General features: G+C 41.2%; 2 protein-coding genes across 6 annotated transcripts in view; one reads left to right on the forward strand and one right to left on the reverse strand.

The window, feature by feature from the left end:
• Nucleotides 1-3,955, reverse strand: part of NUDCD1 (NudC domain containing 1) — a 42,535-nt gene extending 38,580 nt beyond the window's left edge. For 2 of the 4 annotated variants that reach the window (XM_080610223.1, XM_080610224.1), the window contains exon 1: nt 3,824-3,844. Coding sequence is in view for 1 of the 4 variants with exons in the window: in XM_080610222.1 (XP_080466348.1) it covers nt 3,824-3,935 (112 nt within the window). In the remaining 3 variants the exon portion in view is untranslated. Of the gene's footprint in view, nt 1-1,648; nt 1,741-3,823 lie in introns of all 4 variants that reach the window. The other 2 variants (XM_080610225.1, XM_080610222.1) reach the window with 2 other exon arrangements.
• Nucleotides 3,956-4,011: 56 nt separating this feature from the next.
• ENY2 (ENY2 transcription and export complex 2 subunit) lies at nt 4,012-9,240 on the forward strand. 2 transcript variants are annotated; one of them, XM_080610884.1, is made up of 5 exons: nt 4,012-4,112; nt 4,424-4,556; nt 6,695-6,765; nt 8,645-8,719; nt 8,941-9,240. In XM_080610884.1, exons 2-5 carry the CDS (start codon nt 4,489-4,491, stop codon nt 9,015-9,017), a joined length of 291 nt encoding a protein of 96 aa, XP_080467010.1. In that variant the 5' UTR covers nt 4,012-4,112; nt 4,424-4,488; the 3' UTR covers nt 9,018-9,240. The 2 variants fall into 2 exon arrangements, with proteins under 2 accessions (XP_080467010.1, XP_080467009.1); XM_080610883.1 differs by having other exon boundaries at nt 4,064-4,257; nt 8,941-9,238.
• Nucleotides 9,241-18,507: the final 9,267 nt, after the last annotated feature.

Below are 18,507 nucleotides of genomic sequence, written 5' to 3' on the forward strand. Positions count from 1 at the left end.
AAAACACAAATGGAAACTACTATAAATGTCTGAAGCATATCAGTACCCTTGGCTCCATAAAAAGACACAAATTATATTCATGTAGTATTAGTAAGACAACTACTTTTCACTCAAGCAGAGTGAATGGGCAACTACGTTTCACAGAAGCAGAGACCTTTTGGTCCTAACAGGCTGCAAGCAGAGCAGACATTCGTGAACACCATTTTTTTATTTTTAAAAGTGACAAAAACCTGTTAATGCATGTAATCAAAGGAATGTACTCTCTGCATGTTCTCCTGGCTTGCAACAGCATCTCCACATTTGAGTGAATGTTTACTATGCCTTTCAGCTGCCATGGTATGATCATAGAATAGTTTGGGTTAGAAGTGACTTTCAAAGGAGGTGCTCCATCCCTCTGACAATTTTTGTGGCCCTTCTCTGGACCCTCTCCAACAAGTCTGTGTTTTTCCTGTACTGAGAAGTCCAGAGCTGAATGCAGTACTGCAGGTGAGGCACAGTGTATGTTTTTTGATATGAATAACAGTTCTGCCAAATAGACAAAAATAGAGAGGAAGGGCAAGAGGGAAACCCACAACTGAGTAACTTCTAAGCCTCTGAAAAAAAGAAAGGAATCAAGTTACATCTGATCAGTGGAAGTCAAGAGTGAGGTTTTCATTCCTTTAAAAACTACATGCATCTTAGACATGGTCCTTGTTGGAGACAAGAATCTGCCCCACAGCCACTGACTGCTCTGGGCTCTGCTGAGTTCAGATCAGAGCAGAAGAGATGACTGTAAACAAGACGTTCTTTCTTCCCTCCCAAAGGTTCAGTGGTTTAAAAGAAAGGCCATACAAAGCTTAGTGCAAAGGAATCACTAGGAAATAAGTTATGAAAATAAATTAAGGAAAATAAAAATACACAAAACTTAAGATGAAGAGTTAGGAATTAAACATATTACAGTGCGGGGCTCATTACTAGTTAAAACATGTTCCCAGGATGAGAGATGAGAAAGGAGTAATGACTGTGAAAGTTTAGATTAACTAGGCCAGAATAGGTAGGAGTAAGGAAGAAATAAAAGATGAACATGCACATCATAGTATTTAAAAGGGAAAATAAGATCCCAGAATTTCACCATTCGTCACTGTGACCTTATATTTAAGATATTCACTAAAAAAATTCCCCTCTAGCACAGATCTAATAAAATAAATATATTAAATGAATGTTTTAAAATTCTTCCTGCTGCACATCTGACCACAGCAAATTCCTGGCAACTACAGTTTGACAGTTAAAGGCAAACTGGAACTGAATACTAACTTTTACACAATGGTCAGAAAATGAAGCTCACTGTAGCCCCCAGGAGCATGACAACCAACACAAGTTGTCCCGCAGGACCATGTGTTGCCGTCCACCTGCTCCAGTAGTAGAAGCCTGCATCAACTCCATGTGCCAATTTCTTTTAGTCATTTTAGTTTACAGCTAGCAGTGAAATTCATAAAAATGGTTAAATATAAAAACATAGATGAAATATCGAAGATTAATACTCTAATGCTTAATATGCAAGTTTGTATTAACACCACATAAATACTTCAACTGAGTTAATTCAGTTCTACTTAAGAATAAGTACCTATTTCTATTTATTATCATATATTCAAAGTACTTTAAAGCTCACATGCTCATCTTACTGCCATAAAATTTGGGATGCCACACAGGCAGAACTCCAAATCTCAGGTCATTTGAGACAAAGACTCCTGAAATTGTTTCCTGGAAAACAAACAAAAAATTCAATAGCCTTTTTACATTAATCTTCCAGATTCTATCACTGCATTTTGCACACAGTTGTGAATAAAATCAGAAATTAGTCATGCTGACAGTGTTCCTGAACATTTGACATTTATTTCAGCTACTGTACTCTGCTCACTCTCACTTTGAGGAAATTGAAACTCTTCACTCAGTGACAAATATTAATTTAATGACACACAAACTACCAAGTTCTTCATTATGTTCCTCAGACTTCTAATCTGCTCACAATGTGCTGGCAAGCAGAAGTCCTTGGCCTTCTCACACAGTATTAACTTCTTCTCTCTTGTAGTAATTTGAAAAAGCCATGGCCTACACACCACCCACTGCTTCTACAACTCAACCCATTATTCCTGAATAACATAAAACTCAAGTTGTGAAAGGATGCCCTCAGTTTCATGCATACATATTAGACAGGAAACACAAAGTTCAGGTACAGAACATCCCTGTATTATGAAAAATCTGCCTTGAAGTAAGAAAAAACCAGCAAGGAGAGAGCGCCAGCTGTATGGCCTAAGAACAGGTTGAAATATAGATAAACAAAACATCTAGAAAACAGGTATCTGAGCCTCTCTGCTGTGGGAATTGCAGAAAGAAAATAACACAGGCACACATATAAATCTTCTGTCACACAGGTTACTGAAGCTATTACATAAAATATCTGAATAGACAAGAAGTGGCTAGATCCATCTCTCCATTAGTAACTCCATCATTCAAGAACTTTAATAAGAATCCGTAAACCTCACCTACTGAGAACAGGTGCACAACTGACTACCCAAGAACCACAGAGCTTATCTGACCTCAGGCAGCGCACCAAAGGGCAAACTAAGAGGCTGTACCTACGCCACACTAACTGCTGCCATCCTTGACACAGCTGTAATACGCTCCTAACATACATTCACTAACTTATATTTAAACTGTCTTTTGAAAGGGGACACCTAAATTAGTCTTACAGTAAAAAATGTCAAAATACATAACAAAAATGTTACTCTTTTTGAATTTTCCAGTCCTATGACAGATGCACATACAGTATCACCTCAACTTCATTCACTCCCGCAATACACAGTTCACATACAGCTTCACATTCTGCCCACAATTCATCATGGCAAACACACCTTTCTGACCCGCTACTAATACCATGTATTTAACACAAACTAAAGTAAAAAGTAACAGCTAGCTCTGTAGACAGGCACATAAATCAGCAGACATACAGAGGCAGAGATCAGTCCACCCAAATTGTATATTACTGTCTCAGATTCTTTAAAAAGAATGAAAAAAAAAAAAAGTAATTCATCCACCTACAAAGCCCATACCTTTATTTAGGTCTTTCTGTAGGTGGATGAGAGATTTCAGGGGCATGGCTAAGGTTGTAAGCACATCTCCAACATCACTTTGTGCTAACATTCTTCTCAGCAAATTAGCCCATTAATGGACCAGTACCTCAAATGTTACTCATAACACTTAGAAGAAAAAGCAGAGCACGGAATAAACAACCCTTAGATCCTCATTTGAACTGTAGGCAGAGCAAGAAAGAAAAAACGCTAACTGCTAAGGTCTATAGGAGATACTGATTTTATACATACTTCTATAAATCACCAGCACTCCATCACACTCACATGTACCCTGCCACTGTGAACACTACTGCATGTGTACAAGGCAAAGCCGGATTTATCACACAGATTTCCTTACTCATTTAGAAACAGAGTTCAAACTCACAGGGGCAAGCCATTGTAATGCAGCGATGGGACACCAGTCTGAGACCAGTCTGACACGGGAACACCAAAGACAACGCTGCAGTCAATTGTAACGAGAGCAACCAAGAGGAAATGCCAGGTATACCAGCCGCCTGCCGTTCCGACCCCGGACAGACGCGCAGGCCTCCCGGCACAGCGGGCCGGGCTGTCCCCAGCTCGGGGCACGCCTGCAACGAGGGCCCCTGGGTCTGACAGCGGAGCACCGCAAGAGGAACCCCCAGGCCACAGGGCGAAGGGAAGGCCGGTGGGCTCACCCGCCCCACTGCACCGTGCCGCACCGCCCCACTCCTCACCTGCGTCGAGCTCCAGCTGGTAGCAGGCTAGCGGCTCCAGGGACAGCTTGTAACCTTCGAACTTGGGGTCCAGGAGCAGGCGCTTGGCCTGCAAAGAGCAGTGAGCCGCCATGCCGCAACGCCGGGAGCAACTCGACGAACAGGCGGGCGCCACCGCGCAGCATCACGGGGCCGGGACCGCGGGGCATGCCGGGAGCTGTAGTCCCCAGCCGCACTTCCTGTCGGCGCCGGAGTGCGAGGTAGCTCCACCTCCTGCCGCCGGGGCCTGGCCGTGCCGTGCCGTGGCGGGGTGAGCTGGTAGCGACGGATTACGGCCTGCTGGGGCCTTGCCCTGTGCCCGCTGCTCGGGCGGGCGGGCGGGCGAGCGAGGCGTGGAGTGGAGTGGGGAAAGGAAAGGCGGGCTGCGGGAAGGCCGCGCCCGCTTCAGCGGCTCGGTGAGCTACCGGCGCCCCGGAGTGGGGCGGCCCGGTCCGGCGGGTACTGTTCTGGTGGTGCTGATTCCGGAGCTCCCTCCGGTCGTTAGCAAGTGGGGATGGGTCGTTGGCAGCGGGCGTGGTGCTGCCTGTAAGTGTGCGGGTGACTTTCCTTTTGCTGTGTTAGTGACACGGATGGTGGTCAGCCCCTCTTCTGCTCCGCGTCGTTTGTGAAAAAACGGGACTTCCAACATGAACAAAGATGCCCAGATGAGAGCAACTATTAACCAAAAGCTAATAGAAACAGGAGAGCGAGAACGGTAAGCAGGCTTCTGATTCCGTGCCACCATGAAGCTAAAAATACCATCGAACATGAGCCACTCCTAGAATAAAGATTAAGTAAATTTGACACTAAATTCTGCCGATACCTGCATGTGAAAGCCTTATGTACTATGTAAAGCTGTATTAAAAATCTCTTATTTTTGCCTTTTGAGCAGTTTTATGTTAGTTTTTCACTTGAAAAGGGGAGATAGGAAAATAAAGGAGGGGGTGGTTGGCTTATGAACTTTTATTCTTAGACTTATTCTTAAACTGTTATTCTTAGCTTTTTCTTATTCTGGCATTTTTTGTTGGAAAGCTCTTGGTTCTTATAAAAATCACCATTAATCACTTGTTGCAGTTAAATCTTGTTATTTCCTGACAAAGAGAATGAGACAAAGCTTCCCTATTTGATTTTCTCCTGTGTACTTGTCTCTTGTTAGGGAAATAAATATGCAATGGAACACATAAAACAGCACTTGTGCAAGTCATTCTAGAGATCCCAATAAAGGCAAACAAGTGAATTATGCAGTGTGGTGTGGCAGCTTGGTTTTGGCCTTTTCTTGTCTTTTAAGTCTGTTTTATTTGCAATGTAGTTACATGTCATTAGCAGACTTATAAATAGTTCGGGTTGGAAGGGACCTTCAAAGCTCATCCAGTCCAACCCTCCTGCAATGAGCAGGAACATCTTTAAATAATCAGGTTGTCCAGAACCACATCCAGCCTGGCCTTGAATGTCTCCATGGATGGCACATCCACCACCTCTCTGGGAAACCTGTGCCAGTATTTTACCACCTTCACTGTAAAAACTTCTTTCTCACATCCAATCTGAATCTCCCTCTTTTAGTTTAAAACCATCACCCCTCATCCTGTCACAACGGGTCCTGTTAAAAAGTCTCTCCCCAGCTTTCCTATAGGCCCCTTTAAAGAACTGAAAGGCCACAATAGGGTCTCCCTGGAGCTTCTCCAGGCTGAACAACCCCAACCCTCTCAGCCTTTCCTCATAGGAGAGGTGCTCCGTCCCTCTGAACATTTTTGTGGACTTTCTCTGGACCCTCTCCAACAGGTTCATGTCTTTCCTGTACTGAGAACTACAGAGTTGCACACAGTACTCTGAGTGGTGTCTCAACAGTGTAGAAGGGGGAGAATCATCTTCCTTGACCTGCTAGCCATGCATCCTCATCATCATTTCACTATACTCATAACACCATGCACCAAAAGCTCCATTTCCTTTATTTCTCAAGGCCTCTATGAGAAGGAGTCTTCTATCTAGGTTATCGCATAGCCCTGTGCCCAGTGTAACCTTTCGTAGACATGGTGTCTACACTGTGCTTCTTTCCTGGTTGTGACCCTCCCATTGGAGATTGCACAGAGCTTCAGCAGAGCAAGCAATTTCTTGAAATGGCATTGAGAACTATTTTATTCTAACAGAAGAGTTTTGTCAGGATATCAAAAGCTGTATTATAAAAAAGTTTTATCAGAGCCTTTCTATGATCAGTACTAATTTTCACTTTCTTAGCTAGCTTTCAATATTCTCTGTTGATATATAGAGTAGATGTATCATTGCAGCAGATTGTTGTGAGTCTTGTCCATTTTAACACATGAATCCTTTTTGCTTATGCTTGTAATTGCTAACCACATTAGGAAGATAAGATACATGATCCCTTTGTCTTCACCCAACATGAGGTAAAACGTAACTGGGAAGAGAAACCTGCAGTTGAAAACAGTTGTATGGAATTCTTCTTTTAGAAGGGAAGAGGGAAGGTTTTCTTTTGAAGGCCTGTTTTCAGATGAAATATTTTAACTTCTAAAGTTAGCATACATATGCTAACAGAGCAGACCTGAGCAGTTCAGGTGACTCAAGGGCTTCTACCTCTCTTCTGTGACTGCAGCATCAATGCTGCCTGAAAGAAATACTGTGAAATTAGCTTCTTAGCTGCCAACTCCTCTCAGTCCAACATGGTAAACTGAAATGAGTACTCATTCAGGTTAGGGTTCACATGCTGTTCAGCCATTTCTGCTGCTGGTCTGGGAGTTCTGTTGTGGATAGGAATTGTAGACTTAACTGTCATCCTGAAGCATAGTTAAGCTGTCAGGAATTGTTTGCTGTTCCTAACAAGTTTGTATATTGTCTTAACAGCCTTAAAGAGTTGCTGAGAGCCAAATTAATTGAATGCGGCTGGAAGGATCAGCTGAAGGCACATTGCAAAGGTAACAGTGGTCAAATAACTAATATCCTTTGTAATCAACTGAGGTTCTTGCCAAGTAAAAGTCCCAGATGAAGGCTTTACTGTGTAACACTCAGTTTAAACAAGACATGGGCAAGAGGAAGGTATCCCTGGCAATTGGTTTTGAATGCAAGAAAGCAGCTTGCTGTCTTGGACACTTCTTTTCTGATCTGAACCGTCTTTAAGTTCAGGAGGAAAAGACTTGAAATTGATTCCCTACGTATTCATGATGATACAGCTTTTTGTTTTGAGAGAGATGACTTCCTTACCACAGGAGAATAAAAAACAAGATAGAGGAAGATGGAGCAAATACAGTGGGGTGCAACTTAACAGCTTGAAAGAACTCTGTTTGCACATGGGAAACAAAGTACATTTGTACATTTTCCAAGTACAGTTCTTGAAAGTAAGATCATCTACTTAGATGAGAGAAAAGAAGCTGATGGACCTCTAGATACCCAAATGTTCTGAGTTAAGTATTGAGCATTGCTACAATTTACTGACTTGTAAATTATATGAGATTTACAAATATTATTTCAGCAAACAGGAATACTGCCACATAATGAAATTTCCTTAAAGCAAATAACAAATCCCTGGAGCTTTTGCTTTAGTTCTGATTTGGTCTATTGTGCCCAGCTACTGAATATTCCATCACAAAGCTTTTCTTCTTATAGGGCTGAGTGTGTTAAATTGTTTTCATAGGTGGATTTGCAGAAAAGGCTGAAATGATCCATGCTGGCAGTTGTCTGCCTGATACCACTGCCAGAGGTTCCCCATTTCAGTAGTACAGGTAGTGGAAGGGATGTTAATCTGCCTACTCAACTTTATATACTCTGCTGTAGGAAAGTTATGTAAAATGTTTGGTTTATATTAGTACTTTGAACTGTAAATGCAAGCAGAAGTTCATTTGTCCCTGTTAAGGGCCTAACAGCCTCCAAAGGAAAGGACAGAGAGGAATTTGGAGGGGGTAGGGGGGGTGTCTGTTGTTGTTATTGTTGGGCTTGGGGTTTTGGGGTGGTTTTTGGTAGTTTGTTCTAGAGCTTCTTACCATTGTGGGTTACAGCCAATAATTGAGGAATCCAGGATTATCTTCAACAAGAAATTCAACCAAGAAAAACAGTTTAGTAATAGTTCATGTGATGTCAGTTCAGAAAATGGATTTAGTGTCTTGAACAATCAGTCCTATGGATACAGTTAAAAACATTCACATTTCCACAAAAAAAATCAGGTTTATGCTGCTGATTGGAAGTTTCTTCTCAGCATTGACTTTGCATTTTTAGGTCTTCAAGGTACTATAAGTAGGCAGTTGTTTAAATGCTGGTATACATTAATCATACAGCATGTCTTAATCTAGCTTTTGCTGTAGATGCATATCTTCTTTCAGATATGCTTTTTTACTTTGCTGAAATATAGAGGTGTTATTTAAACCAATTAGGAGGAATAGTGAGCATTTACTGTCTGTATGTTCTCCCTTGCTGTATGTTCCAAAGTCTTTTTCCAACTGCATCTCTTTCTCCCTATCATGTAAATAACGTGTTTGAAGAGATAAGCACTACAACATTCAAGCAATACAGACACCTGGTAATGCTCATATAAGCTTAAACTGTGTTATGTTGGATTCTAAAATATGAGCTGATCAAGATGCATCAGTAGTTCCAAGTTCCTATCGTTAAACCCATGGTATGAATGAGAGGCTAAATCCACTGTGCAGTGCAGTAGGCACCGAGTTACATTTAGGTCACATGCTACTTTATATCCTCTGATGACCTACATTTGCAGGTTTTGTCTCTTAATCATTGACATAGGTTTTGTCTTCTAATTAATGTGCTAAAAAACTTAAAAATATCATTCTTGGTCTTCCCCAGATGTTATTAAAGAAAAAGGATTAGAGCATGTTACTGTTGACGATTTGGTGGCAGAAATCACTCCCAAAGGCAGAGGTAAGAAAATGTAAACATGGATGTGTTAGGACATATAAATATACCATTTTAAATGGGAAAAACATAGATGTGTTATATGAGAATCAAGTAGCTTCAGTTACTTTCAGGTATTAACAGAATTGCAAGAACGAAAAAAGAATAGCTGTTGTGAAAGGTCAGTATTAGCGTTTATTCCGTGTTGTCCTGATTTTTTACTTCTTGCTTTCTTATTTGTATTTCAGCCTTGGTACCAGACAGCGTAAAGAAAGAACTCTTGCAAAGAATAAGAACCTTCCTTGCCCAGCATGCCAGTCTTTAACTTTGACATTCACCTGTGATAGTGTTTCTGTATTATGTCAGTCGTGTCAGGATTGGAATGCAGTTTACATACTTAAGGATGATGAGTTGAAGTTCCTTTGCACTGCATTGATTTCTTAAACTTGGTGTTATTTTAATAAAAAATCTTGTGGATTTGTGGTTCTAAGGTTCTTCTCTGTGTCAGTGCACTGTGATATGGCATCACCTGTTCCTGGTTTTAATAAGCCATAATTTTATGTGGTTGTGCAGAATTGCTCAAATTTTCAAAAAAAGAAGAGAGGTTAATAAGCATATGACGTAGAAATACAGAAGGGAGAAAGAAGTCTGTGGAAAATGGGATATGACATACTACTGATCATATCCTTTCAAATTTTCCCTGAGTAAGTAGCTGGATGGCATGAAGAAGATAAGACTTCATGAAACAGTTGGTGGCATTCCTCCCAGTACTTGTTTGCTTTAGAGTGAGTGGTTTGAAGTCCGTGATTTGTGTTGTAAGTATTCACGCAGTAATTCATAAGAGGTTGAATTTTTCAAACAAAGGCAGTAGTATCTCTTCACATTTACTTCAATTAGAGAGTCACTATTCTGATCCACAACAACTACTGTTTTCTAGCTTTGCCTGTGTTATTGGTAATTAAAAATTATGTTGATCTTTAGGGCCTTTTGAAATCTAAGTGTAATACAATCATTTGCCAACATAAGTCTCTTTAAATTCTTTTATTGGTATCTGCAACATCAGCCAGGTCTATAAATGGCTGCAAAAATAAAGCTGATGAATAGAGAATTGGGAAAGGGGCTTTGAAGTGAGAACATTCAATTTTTGCTAGCTTCAATTTGAGGCCTCTAACAGATGATGAAGTGGAGGAGAAGCATGAGCAAAAACTGATTGAGCAATTATACACTGTCGTGACTCGGCCACTGTGAAAAGTTAATTGACTTAATGTAAATCTCTGTGCTCCTAATTACAAGAATACTCTAAAAATTGTCACTTAGAGTGAGGCTCAGGAAGCCGTGCCTGCTCCCATGGATTTGTGGATTTCATTCCCGTTGTTGCTGTGAGCACTGCCCCAAGGATCCTCCCGGGGTAACCAGTACTTCATGCATGGGGTGTACAGTGCCTGCGCCTTCTGGTTCCTTGTCTGTGGATGAGAAAAATAATGTGCTCTGGTTCATAGCAAGTTCTGGGTGCTCACTGAAAGGCAGGCTGTGGATGGGCTGAGCTCCCCCCTGCACAGGGATGGGGCAGAACGGCAGTGCAGGGCTGTTGGTGCCAGGCTGCAAGTGTTCAGTTACTGTGTCTGCTCAGTCTGAGCTGGGCAACAGATGCGAGAGAAGAGTCCAACAACAGCCGAAGGTGGTTATTGTTCCTCTGACACTAGACAAAAGTCGGTCCAAACTGAGCAATACTGACTGACAGTGAGTCATGAACACCTTTTGTCTACACAAGACCAAGTTCCTGCTGAGACTGGAGCATGGCAGGAGCAAGAACTGGGGTCTGTTGCAGGACAGATGCCCCTTCTGAGAGCCTGTGCTGTGCTGTTTAAAAACTATCTTCCTGCCAGGTTGAGCACACTTGCTGTATGTCTTTGCTAAATAAAGGTGGATGTCAGAAAGCAGAAAATTCTTCCACTTAAAAGTCCATCCTACTTTTAAAACACTTATTTGCATTAATCCCAGCCAGCAACTGAGCCCCACACAGCCACTCACTCGCTCCCCACCAGTGAGATGTGGGAGAGAACCAGGAAGTTGAAAGTGAGAAAACTCATGGGTTGAGATACAGACAGTTTAACAGGTAAAGCACAAGCCCTACATGCAAGCAAAGCAAAGCAAGGAATTCACTCACCACTTCCATGGGCAGGGAGGTGTTCAGCCATCTCCAGGAAAGCAGGGCTTCATCACGCATAACAGTTACTTGGGAAGCCATCATTCTGAACATTCCCCCCCTCCTTCTTCCCCCAGCTTTTCATGCTGAGCATGATGCAGTATGGTGTGGGATATCCCCTGGGTCTGCTGGGGTCAGCTGTCCCGGCTGTGTCCTCTCCCAACTCTGTGTGCACCCACAACCTACTCACTGGTGGGGTGAGGAGCAGAAAAGGCCTTGACTCTGCGTTAAGCACTGCTCAGCAGTAAGTAAAGCATCCCTGTGTTATCAACACTGTTCTCAGCACAAATCTAAAACATACTAGCTTCTGTGGATAAAGCCAACCATACCCCAGTCAATATCAGGACAGTATGTTAATTCAAAGTCTGACTTCTGCAACTTCATTTGCAATGAGTGTGTTCTGTTTGAATTGCATATATGTATATTTATTCTTAGCTCTTCATTCTATAATCAATTTATCCAACACTAGTAACTGATGAATGCAGAATACAGAATTCTGAATACAGAATGTTTCTTCACACAATGTAGCAGAATATACGCTAGCTGAGCGTATGCTTAATATTTGGCAAGGCTGTAAAATATCTTCTGTATCCTTACTTTTAGTCGTAATGGTCTTTGCTGATGTTCTTCAATATCTTGTACATGACTAAAAGTCTTTGCTTGATGAATGGCTGCAGAGTGACATGGGCATGCAGTAAATTGCTCCAGAGTTTACACTTGATTTCCTTCAGTGTGGTGGGAGAGGGCCAGACTTGAGGTATTCAGACACAGAAATGTGGAAGGCTTGTTGTCTGATTAGTAAACATTTGAGATTCCATGTAGAACATGACAGATGAAGTGCAGTTGCTGTAAGTGAAGTGTAGTTCTCCCCTGTGGGCAGCTCATGCTTGTCGCAGAATAAAGACTGAATACTGTATGAATTTGCAGAAAGTTGTGCTGACCAGTCTGAAGTTAAAGGTTTGACAAATAGCTCTTTCACATGCTTCCAAAAATAAGTTGTAAAGTTATGCCCAGACTGGCTTAAAATGCAAAAGCATAAAGAGACCCAGAAGGAACAGCAGAGTGACTGCGTTCCAGACACACAGCAGCAGCTCCTCTCCTAGGGTAACACAGGCTGCTCACTGATGTGAACATCCCAACACCACGTTCCCACAGTTAACCACACCAGTGCAGCCCCCACTCAGAAGCTAGGCAAAAAGAATGTTTGACAACGTGCAGATCCAAATTACACTGGAGTGGACTGGTCAGAGGCATCCTGATGGATCTTCTAAGACTAAAGTTAGACTTGGGTGATATCAGAAATGGGAGATGGTTTCTAGAGGAATAAGTAAGCCCCCTTAGTGCTTCATATTTTTGTTTCAGTTGCAGGTTTTATTCTCAGATGGACAGGGTAGCATTGTTTTGCAAACCGTTCTCTGAACAAGATCAGTTTCTAACATTTGGTTGAGTATTGAAAACAGTCATTAACATTCAGGATTCAGCCAGCACATTATTGTCCTGTTGAGATTCTTTTCACACACTGAAATATATGATTATCTGTGCTGTTAAAGGTTCCATAGCTACAGCATGTACAGACACAGATAGATGCATTAACTACTTCTTCAAAATTTCAGCATTTTCAACATCATGAAATGCACCCATTCCTCACAAAAGCAGACAGCACTCAGAACTAGATAGCCAAGAAGAGACAGTTTAGGACTGATATGAATTACCTCAGCTGTGGGCATCTACTTTTAGATGGTAGCCCTACATACACACTCTAGCAGCTGATTCAGCTTTTTCTTTTTGTAAACAAGCCTGTAAAAAATAGAATCTGTTTGTAAATTGATATTAAAATACTGGGTCAGATAACAGTTAGGGTAAATTGGTATAGTTCTGGATGTGCACTAATCCTAATTGTATGTGACAGTGAATAGAATGGTCCTACTGTTGTCAATGAAAGACCAATAGAAAAAAGTTAGCTTAGCCTCTCCCTTTAGTCAGGCAGTGAGGGGTCTGAAATACACAATGAACTGGAACTGGTTAGATTCTAGTTTGTTTGATAACTATTTCCCCACGAATATTTCTCCACATCGACACAGTCCGGTCAAAAAATGTTATAAACCAGTAACATCATCAAGAAATTCTGCCGGGATGTCAAACTTACACTCACATTTTAGATAGTTTTTCAATTGTTTGGGGTTTTTTTTGGGGAGGTGGGGGTGGTTGGTGTTTTGTTTGTTTGTTGGTTGGTTGGGTTGGGTTTTTTCTTCTATTCCATTTTTTTCCCCATTCTTCTTCATCCTTGTTTACTGCCACAGTATTTCAGAACAGTTCTCACTTGGAGAACAAGTGTCTGAAGTCTGCTGTAATCCAGCAAGAGTCCATCAGTGATATTAAAAAGTTACTGACACCTCTCAGATCTTCTGTCTGGAGGGTCCTTTGGGGTGACAGCTCTGCACTACCTAGCCCATGCCCTCATCTTTTAGTTCACATAATGGAATAGGTTTGATTTTACTTGATTGTGGCACCTTGATAGTTTGGCTTTAACTTACTTAGTGATTGAGCCTTTTATTGGAGCAATGGAAAATATCCAATGCTTTTACTCACTGGCTTTCTTTAAATTTCTAAATATTTGCAATTGAAATCAGAATTGTATTCTACTTGGCCTGTTTGTCTCAAGCTATTCATTTTTAAAAGAAACAGCTGTGACTGCAGAGCCAAATTTGTAATGGCTGGAGCCCAAAATGAGGAAAAATGAATTCCTCATAAATAATTTATACTTAACCACTTTAGTGTAATGAATTAGTTAATTAGCATTCTGTTTGGAATGAGAAAAAGCCTAATCCCACTTTAGTGTATTTCCCATTTATGATTATGCTTTCCACCTGAACAGTATTGTTCTTAAATGCTTACCTTAAAACTGGTGAAGTAATTTAGAAGTAGAGCATAAAAAATACCCCTCTCAGAAATGCCTGCTGATTTCTGTTAGTTAGAGTTGCTAGGAAAGCAGTTATCCATTCTTTCAGTCATTGATCCTGAGCTAACGTATTGAGTTGCTGCTGCTAAAATCTGCATCTGGCAGCCTGTGGGTGAACACTGACAAGGGCAGAACAACTTGGCCTCTCCTGTTGGCTGGCTCCCAACAACAGCCTGGGTACAAAGTCAGCACAGCATTGAGTTTTTACATCTGGTGCAGAGGGCAAAAACAATACTTAATTTCCTGGAAGCAATGACACTTACTAAAAGGAAAGTTGACAGAAAATATGGTTGTGATGCGTCAGAACCTCCTCAGGGAGAAAACAGGAAACATAGGGCACTTTAACAGGGAAAGGCACAGAATCATAGAATGATTGGGGCTGGAAAGCACCTTAAAGCTCATCCAGTTCCAACCCCCTGCCAAATGCAGGGACATCTTCCACTAGACCAGGTTGCTCAAAGCTCTGTTCAACCTGGCACTGAAAAAAAAAAAGCTGCAAGGGGACAAGGGACATAAAGAGCAGATGGAAATAGAAGTCAGACAAATTCAAATTTAAAACAAGATGACACTTGTAAAAGCACAGCTGCTTAATCACTGGAACAAGCTATGAAGAAATATGGTAGATCCTTCATTTTTCAACACTTTCCTGAGTACAAGATGCCTTTCTGGAAGAGCTGCTTTAGTTGAGAGTTATTCAGGCTTTGTGGAAATGCATTATTTGCCTATGAGTGTTCCCTAGAGCTGGCAGCAGCAGCTCAGTTTCTTCCAGCTGAGAAAGATAAACCATAATAAATACTCCATGTTTATACTTCTGGCTCTCTTGAGAAAGAAAGAGAGGCATCTCACAGACATAAGGTCCAGAGCAGCTCACTGATTTGTAAATGTCCCCTGCTAACTCCTGTTCCAGAAAAGCTCAGCAGCATCTCAAATGTATTTTCTAACACTTTCCAAGGTGAACCTTCTAGTGAACTTGCCATAAAGAGAAATGCTGCTTCAAGCAGTAGCTGTTAGCCCCAGTACAGGTGTAACTGGCTGGAATGCAGTTCCTTAGAATGGATGACAGTAGTCACAGCAGCAGTTAAGAATGACAAAATCTTTTTTTTGTAACTTGCACTGAAAAATGTGCCTGTCTAGCTAATCTGTTTGTTAACTTTTCATGTGCATTTCACTGAGATAAGTTTCTGCCCAAATCCCAGATCCATTTGGTAATATCTGAGTAGTTCAGATTAAGTTTCAAAATACCCATTGACATATTTTTTGCAAGGAAGTGTTTCATCAAATAGTCAATGGGGAGAAGAGGACTGTTCTTCCTCTGCTGAGTGAAGATCAGAAAGACTATTATCTGTGCTTGGTTTCTGCCTACTGACTGCTGCAATGATAAAGATGACTTAAAATGTTTCCTTGCTACCATGAGGTAAAGAGGAAAACTGGATAACAAATTTAAAAATTTATTTATTTCACTTCCTCATTTCCCTTCTTTGACTGCTGTCTCCTCTAGACTATATATATGAGATTATGCAGTTATATTCAAAACCAGCTGTTGATTTTTCCCCCCACCAAAACTGGGATCTAGATGTCCCAATCCAAATTTTACTGAGACAATAAAGTTAATCTGAAGCTGGGATTGATTTTAGTCAGATTTTGGGAGCTCAACACTTCCAACAGCCACTTGGGTTTGGCACACAGGTGCTCAGACAAGAACTTGAGTTTTGAAGTTTTTGAGCTATAACATAGGTCTTTGCTGCTGCATTGATTTGTTTTAAAATGGAGAAAAGAAGGAGTCACGATTAATTTAATTTTTTTTTCTATTATTTTCCCAACTTTGGAATAATTCTTATAGAAAATTCTTCTAGAAATGAGATGATTAGATTTGGCAAAGGGCATGGAAAAAAGAAACGAAATACACATTTTACCAATAGACAGAAATTCTTCTAACAAATGATGAAGCATGAAGAAACATAATGTTATGATTCCCCTTCCTCCTCCAGTGAACTCCAGATAGAAAATCCTTTGCTTTCCTAAACGCATTTCCAAACAAAACTTCATGACTATTTATTTCCATGCTATGCACTCTCTCTCCTATTTCTCTAAATGCAAACCATACACACACACATGCAAGCATATCCATGTCGATAACTATTTTTGTAAAGCAACATGCTAAATACTCAAGTATTTTGAACTCAAAAATTCTAACACTATGCCTAGGATCTGTCTTCTAATAACTTGAACTTAGAGCTTCCAAAAAGATTACTTGGGATGTGCGGGATGTGCACCTTTTCACAATTTCAAATAGATTTTTTATGTATTATACGCTTGCTAAAAGTCAGGTTTTTTATTTTTTCTACAAAGGTCTCTCACCAGGATCACCAGTCTGGAAATTCCCTCTACAAGGCATTTCAGGCCTTAATGTGCATGAGGGAAAGAATCTAAGGTACACTGGCAGAGGCGGTGGAGAGTAGAGCTTCAGCCTGGAAGCCTTTTAGAGAGAAAAGAGGCTGTCATGACTACTTGCCTACTTACTTGGGAAAGGGGCAGATTTTCATACACGCTAGGATACACATTTGCCTAAACTTAGGCAAACTCTTTGGACAATACTTAGACTTTACCAAAACCAAGTGCTCAGTAATGCTACAAAGGAATAGAAAATATGTCTCTCATCTAGGATTTCAAGACCATTAATAACGCAATTTCAAAAAGCAGAATATGAATTTGTACAGAAACCTACTTGCGAATTTTATAGTAAAAGCCTGCAATTTTTCTGGGGTTGAAACTGTGAAAACTCTTTACTTTGGCCAGAATCAAACACTTGTTCAGGGTAAAATCTCTTCTGCAAATGTAAAACTCCAGTTACTGCACAATTCAACAGGACTGTAACTCAGGAAAGGCACCCTTAAATAAAAAAGTTATTTGTAGCTTTAACAAATGACTGAACAGTGAGAGAGCATACAAGCAAATGAAGCACAGATACTGGAGGAAGAATTCATATTAAAGAGAGACTGTATCCCTTTTATGTTTGGAAATGGAGATACTAAATAGAAACACAAATGTTGGCATCTATCCAGTGGCTGTGGAACTGTGAAGTGATGGAAACTGTTTTGTATGTAAAGAACTGACACTAGCAAACTTGCAAATTGTCAGGTGATGCCACATGTATGTTTAATCTTTAATATCTGTAAAAGAAAAGCAGCAATTAAAAAAAAATGTAATTCCCTTACAAATTTTATTAGTTTACTGTAGCAGTACTACACCTGCTGTGGCAACGAAATATCTAGGATTAAGACCATCTCTTCGGCATAAATCAGGTTAAAAACTTAAGTGCTAAGATTTGATGACATTTTTGAACAGGGAAGTATTTATCCCTGCAAACATTTATTTTGAAATAATGTTTATATTATTCCCAAATTTGAAGTTGCATAATTATGTTTTCTATGAAAACAGCTATTCTCCATTTGTGATCTGCCAATTTTCAGGGTTTTTTCCCATTAATGCATCAGACACACACAGGTCTGCTGTGCAGTTAGGGCGATAGGGCAGGGGAGCCACTCTGGCAGGTTTTGTATTAAGTGTGGGTGTTTATATACATATTTTAAAACATTTCATTCTCACTGTGGCATATTCCCTATTGAGTATATAGACCGTAATGCCAAAGCGAGTGTGTTCTTAAAGGAAATGTCTCTGGTTATCTTCATAATCTGACCTCTCCCACTGTGCCACACTTTTTTGTGTGAATGCAGATGAAGATTATTTTCCAGTTTTTGCTTTAGACAGCTGTCCTGAAAGGTTTAACTCTTTATTACACAAATGGCTTTGAAACGATGCTTAAAATTAAAACCAGCATTGCATATATTGAGTTTCTCTTACTGAATGCAGGTTTTGCAGGCACAAGTACATCAGTCCCACCTGAGCAACACTGCAGGAGAGCTGCCCTTCAGCTCAGCCACTGCTGTGCCCTGACTGCTATGGACTCTATTGATCCTGGACCAGAAGATTGACTCCCTGGCTTGTCCTCAGACCTGCCTTATCACCAGAACACTGCCTGTTGGTCTGGATCCTGAGCTGCAGCCAGCCTGCCTTGCTGAGATCCTGGCTGGAGAGGCCCCTGCCCTGCCACCAGCCATGTCATGCTTGGCTCCTTGTCTCTCTGGCCTCTGCTTCCGGATGAAGAGTTGCAGAATGCAGTTACAGTGGCTGCTGGGACATGAGAAGAGGGAAACAAAGGAATCCTGTTCCATCCTCCCAGGAAGAACCACTCTCCGAGCACCCATCTCCTCACTGCCTGAGCCAACAGTACAGGAGACAGCAGTTAGGTTAGCTACACAGCAGGAAGTCTGTAGGGGAAGGCACCTAAGGAGAGCAGAACTGAGCAGAGAAAGAATTGGGCGGTATGATTTGAAAGGGCTTTGTATCAGAGCTGCCTTGCAAGTTGACTAGGCCTCCCAGTGAGCAGGGATTGGACTGCCAAATGCGACACGGCTGGAGGCACGCACAGAGCTCTGGAAAAATCACACATTACTGAACATCTCCCTCCTTCTCTTTTCTGCACATCGTCAGGGAATGAATAACTGTGCCTGGAGGCCAGCCAGTTCACACACACACAAGCCCTTCTTGAGGCGTCTGCATGAACAAATGGAGACACTGGCAAGGCCCTAG

This window comes from Psittacula echo, assembly GCF_963264785.1.
Source record: "Psittacula echo genome assembly, chromosome: 2".
In the NCBI taxonomy this organism is placed as follows: domain Eukaryota; kingdom Metazoa; phylum Chordata; class Aves; order Psittaciformes; family Psittacidae; genus Psittacula; species Psittacula echo.